The 5,883-nt window shown below is 31.7% G+C and overlaps 1 protein-coding gene across 1 annotated transcript; it reads right to left on the bottom strand.

Annotated features, from left to right (window-relative positions):
• Nucleotides 1-4,635: 4,635 nt before the first annotated feature.
• On the bottom strand, nt 4,636-5,883 carry LOC140985710 (probable BOI-related E3 ubiquitin-protein ligase 3). Its single transcript, XM_073453593.1, has 2 exons — nt 5,356-5,883; nt 4,636-5,232 (listed from the first exon to the last, which is right to left on the bottom strand). Exons 1-2 carry the CDS (start codon nt 5,596-5,598, stop codon nt 4,741-4,743), a joined length of 735 nt encoding a protein of 244 aa, XP_073309694.1. The 5' UTR covers nt 5,599-5,883; the 3' UTR covers nt 4,636-4,740.

Raw genomic sequence — 5,883 nt, 5'->3', positions numbered from 1 at the left:
GGCAAATTGAAATTTTTCAAAAGTTTTGGCACCTGGTCCGTAAATAAATGCTTTAGCCTTTAGGTCGTCTATACTGGGTTAAACGGAATTGGATAACATAAATAACATTATAGATATTAATTAAATACAAAATTCTTGTGACGACAACTTATAAATTAATTTTATGAAATAAATCTAATATCTAATCCAATTTATGAAAAATTATTTATTTTAAATTAAAAAATATTATTTTTTTCTTTATATATTAATCAGATCGACTCATTTTATGGTTATAAATCTACAAAATCGTCTTAATTTTAGTATAGTATGGAATAATATTTAATAAGTAACTAGCATGTTGACACACACAAATGCATGTGAATAGAGGAAAACATGTCGTGGGAGGGAGGAAGTTATTTTATTTATATATCTTATTTCTCTTATTATAATAAGAGATAATATATATCAGTTTAGATATAATGTTCACCAATTATATTCACCTTCGTGTTTTCTAACAAGATTTAACTCTCTTATTAGATGTACAATTTAATTATGTAACTACTACATGGTCAGGTACCCGACATAAATTTGGTATCTAGATACCACCAACCTGATTATATAAATCTGAACCTTACTTTTTTGGAAATAAACCTAACTCGATCGGATTGAATATCCGATATCAAATAAAAACATCCACATTAATTAAATTTTATCATTTGTACCAAACGATGGTTAATAGTTAATATATTGGTATAAATATTATACATATATATAATATACTTTTTTAAAAATACTTTATTTGTTTTGATTTCTACGTAATAAAATCGACAGAAAATTTAATCTCTCTATAGTTACGAAATAAATATTATATATTTGTATACGGATTTTCAATATACGGATATCCTATTTCTGGAATCTTCAATAATTAAAACCCAATTTTTGGGCCCCATAAAGAAAATGAAAGAAGTGGCCTACAAAATTGGACTAAGATGCAAAGCCGGTTAAGTAAACCTTCCTCGCCTACCAGGCCCCTCTCCCCGATCACATGAAATTGAGTCCAGTAGGCCGGCTAGGCCCGAATCTCAAGACCTTGAAGTTTTCCCTGGAGTCAACTTCGGATTTATCACTCCCCAAGAATAATGGGCCACACGCGGATTCGATACGTTTATCTATGACAAATATGTTGCATATAGTACACCATTATTAAAGGGATTTCTGCATGCTTTGACACTTTTAGTTACCCAAAAAACTTCACCTAATTTTCTATCTTTAAATTGTAATTTTTTTTTAAAAAAAATAATGTGAATTTTATATCAATGATACATAACATTAACAAACATATAACGACGCGAGTGAATAAGTCTCCGTCGTCGTCCTACAAACTCGAAAGGAACGTATCAATGGAAACAACATATTTGCGTCATTTATTAGACGTAAATTTCAAGAAATTGATTTTGATGGCAAATTTTATTCAACAAAGTAACTTGAAAGGATTGGTGAAGACTTTAAGAGATGGTTCAAGAAAGGAAATCCACATTAAAAACACCGCTGATTCTACATAGTAGCGCACAAGCCAAACCGTCCAACACAAGGCCAAGCACAATTGACTAAAATTTGTATGAGACGGTCTCACGGATCGTATTTTTTGAGACGGATATCTTTATTTGGGTCATCCATGAAAAAATATTACTTTTTATGCTAAAAATATTATTTTTTATTGTGAATATCGGTAAATTTGACCCGTCTCACAGAGAAATATGTGTCAGACCGTCTAGACCTACTCAACACAATTTTCCATCCACTCGAGAGAAATGGACCATCCCAAGAAAATGTTGGGTGGAGTTTCCTATTGGACCAAATATCAAAATTTGGTACCTTTCAAAAAAAAAAATAAAAGGTTTTTGTAGATCTAGGTTTAATAGCCTTTTTTCCACACAAAACCAACATGGAAAGCACTAGACCGCAACCTCCGACTTTAATCACAATTGAATTATTACATTAATATATTTTATACTAATAACTTTCTAACATTGGTAATCTATTTTACTTTGTCCATCTTAAAGACAAATGTACCATAAATATTACTATCGGTTGAGTGGAGATTTTTTTATATAAACCGAATCGATCCAAATAAAAATTATTGAATTAATCGCAATCGGAATCGGATTCCAAAACATTTTTAGAAAATATAGATCGTATCGAACCAAACTGGTGTTAAAAATGTAAAATTTGAAAGATGTGAAGTAGATAAATTTACAAGTTAGGAAATTGGACCGGGAAGTCAAATGATACTTTCGTGATAATTATTTACACCAAATGTGCGACTGCGATATTTTTAAGATTTAGGTTTTTATCTTAAGCTAGTGATTATGTATTTTATTGCTAAATTAATTTGATGTTCGTGAGTATATTGATTTTTATTATTATTTCTAAATAGATAGGTTATGTAATTTATATAATCTTTAAAAAATAATCAAAACATATCATTCAAAAATAACTCAAAGTTTAAAAACAATAATCTAACTGGAACCAAATCGAAAACATTGAGTTTGTTCGGTTACTTTAGTTTATATTTTGATTCATTTTCATCGTCATCAATAAATGAAACTCAAATTCATCTCTTACTTATTTATACTAAACACGATAGATTTCAAATGACTCTAATTTTAAGAGAACATAATGCATTGTGATTATTTCAATTATAGTTTAAACAATGCAACTATCTTAAATACTCTAGATTATGTGTGAATTTTTTTATTTCTGAATTTTGCAAAGTGGATGAAATATAGTAATCACGATTCAATTATAAACATACTAAAATAAGTTATATAAATTTTAAATAAGAAAATGATATTTTCTTAAAAAATAGGACCATTTTTTTTAAAAAAAAATTCCAATTAATGTCATAAAATCGAACCACAAAAAACCTCAAACTTTTATATATTGCTAATTGTTAGCCACAAAAATCAATCTATACCATGGACTGTGGTGCCACAAGGGTCGCACCAATTTATAATATGCCTTTGAACAACTTTATTGTAAGTAAGAAATAAGAACTCTATATGTAACCTTTCCTTGTAAAATAAGAACTCTATGTGCAACCAAACAATATGCACAACTATTTCGATGGCTCGTTAACAAGATGATTTGCAATAACAAAAAAATTTTTGTGAGACGATATTGTAAGACAGATATCTTATTTTGATTATTCATACAAAAATATTATTTTTTATACTAAAAATATTACTTATTATTATAAATATGGACAGAGTTAACTCATATCACAAATAAAGATTCGTGAAACTTACTATAACTTACTTTTCTTTAAAAAAAAAAAAATTCCTTTTGTACAAGCTTATTCTGACAAAGGACTCCTTAGTTAACAAATGATTTCAACTGAACAAATAATAAAATTAGATCGGTATTTCTTATTTTAACCAAAATTGTAATCTGTATATTAATGGGAATATTTTTATTTTTTTTATTTTAAAAAACAGCTTTCTTCTATTTCAATATATACTGGACCAGGTTTAAACATTTTGTAGTTCCAATATTAAATGATGGCCAAAAGATAAGGTTAAATTTTAGGGGCACACCTTAAATGTGAGAAACTTGCCGGAGTAAATAAAGTTGGTGAATGGACCAAATCTAATAGTAATAAAGCGTGAAACATTCACCAACCTGGCAGCACCAAGTGGATACAATAATTACAGCAGATAGACATCACATTCAGAATTCGTCTATTTTTTTAATTTTTTTTAATATAAAAACACTTGAAAATGTAAATATTTTTTTAAAAAATTACAACTTCGTATCCATATTAACTTTCTTTTTATAACATTAAAACAAACTCTCAGTCCTAACATTATTATTAGGGGACGTTTGGTTAATGTGATAAGGTGAGTTTATTTTTTTTAACCTATTTTATTCCTCGTTTGGTACGCGTGATTATTTAACCAAGTCAATCCCTCCTATGAATGATAAAGTTATATTAAGTAGGTTAAAATAATACCTTCTCACCCCTTAGGATTATTTATCTCACTCTTAATCCATCATATTTTTCCAATTTTACCCTTCTCCTAAATTCAAACTCACCACCACTTCCTTCCATCGACCATCTACGGCCACCGTCGGCCACCTCCGGCCGCCACCGCCGTAGATTCCGGCAGACCACCGCCAGCCGCAGCCGTCTCCGGCCGACCCCGCCGCCGGCGGAATGGAAGAAGAAAAAAAAGAAAAAAGAGCAATTTTATCATTTCATCAAAAAATTCAAAATTATCCCACATTTAAAAATCATACCAAACTCAATACAATTTTACATTATATATTACATTTTTATTTAAATCATTTCTTTTATCATTTAAATATCAATCATTAGTTTATTTTATCCTCTTAACCAAACTTATTAATTTATTTTATCTTCCTAACTAAACGTAGCATGTCATCTTCCTGGCAGACCATGTAACCAGTGCCTTCTGTGAAGAAATAATCTGACACGAATAATCAAATCAATCAACCTTTAAGGTAAAAATAAAACAAAATCCCATTTAGGGGAGAAAAGAAAAAAGAAACAGTGCTTCACGTCGTTTTCCTCCCACTTTTATGGGCAAATATTTAAATACATTTTACTTTTATAATATTGGTTTCAGACAAGAGTTATCGAAAGGATCTGTTAAATACGTTTCTGTTCATACAATATTACATCATATGATGAAGAAATTGGCCAAAAAAACAAAAGAAAGATGAAATAGATTCAAAAGTTCATAGAGTTAACGCCTCTAAGGTGGCTCTCTTCACCATTTTACAGACGGGGCAGGAATCAAGAAATGCCTCACAATCTTTGCATGAACACAGATGCCTGCAAGGTAACATGATAACACACGCTTTTCGAGAAGCGCAGCATCTGCAGATCATCGTCCTCGTGTTTTGCTCCTCATTTTCTTCGCTGCGGAAACACGACTCTGCGTCTTCGGCTGCATTGATTGACAGGCAAGCAGTTTCTCTGAGCCGTTGGATTTTATTGTTCAACGACGCGGCAATGGCTTCCTTTTCCTTGGATGCCATTTGCCATGTCTGGTTCTCGATCTCCATTCTTCTCAGAAGATTTTCCAGCTCCATTCTTCTGTTTGTCGCCTTCAAGATTTCTTCATCCTTCTGTTGGAGTAAAGATTGAATCTTTGATTCGTATTTCTTCATCATTACCGAGATTTGGTTCTTTCTTTGCTCTTGCAAAACCTGCCTCAATCTCTCGTTCTGGTGGAAAACAAAAGAAAATCATAAGAACCCATTTTAGATCAGATGTAACTCAACAATCCCAGAAGAAGATCAAACATCTACAGCAACAAAAAACAATCGATCAAATAATTTTTTTTCCACCTGTAAACTGATGAACCGATCGATTTCCATTCTCTGTTTCTCAATCTGGGAAGAAAGAGACTGAGAGAACAGAAGCGATTGCTGATTTGAATTCTGAAACGGATTAAACTGCATCAATTGCTGCTGTTGGGAAATTAAAAAAGAGTGATTAAATCCAGCGCCAGTTTCCATAACCGAATCATGAGAAGCCCCCAAAGAAAACCCGAAACTTTGATCCGTAAGCAGCTGTGCTTGAATGGCCATTGAATCGAGGATGAACAAATATATTCGCCACCAAACACAAATCCCTTCTCCTCAGGACCTTCTTCTCACCTTTATTCCAACACAAATGCACCGAAAGATGAAGCAGACAAAGTGGGGTTGGGTTGGGTTGTGAAACAAGCAGCTTGGTGATATTTTCTTGGGGAATAAATAGGCAGCCACCCCTCCTCCCTAATCTACACCGTATAATGTGCTGTGCTACAGCCTACAGTTACATGTTTGGCAAAACCTATTTTAGAAAAAATTTCTTGGTTTTCTTTGGGTTGG

Source organism: Primulina huaijiensis, chromosome 10 (genome assembly GCF_012295235.1).
Source record: "Primulina huaijiensis isolate GDHJ02 chromosome 10, ASM1229523v2, whole genome shotgun sequence".
NCBI lineage: Eukaryota > Viridiplantae > Streptophyta > Magnoliopsida > Lamiales > Gesneriaceae > Primulina > Primulina huaijiensis.
This window is presented reverse-complemented; position numbering and strand designations above follow the sequence as displayed.

Coding starts and splice junctions, on each gene's coding strand:
- LOC140985710 (XM_073453593.1), bottom strand. CDS start 5,598: ATGGCCATTCAAGCACAGCTGCTTACGGATCAAAGTTTCGGGTTTTCT. Junction 5,233..5,355: donor ATCGGTTCATCAGTTTACAG/GTGGAAAAAAAA, acceptor GTTTTCCACCAG/AACGAGAGATTGAGGCAGGT.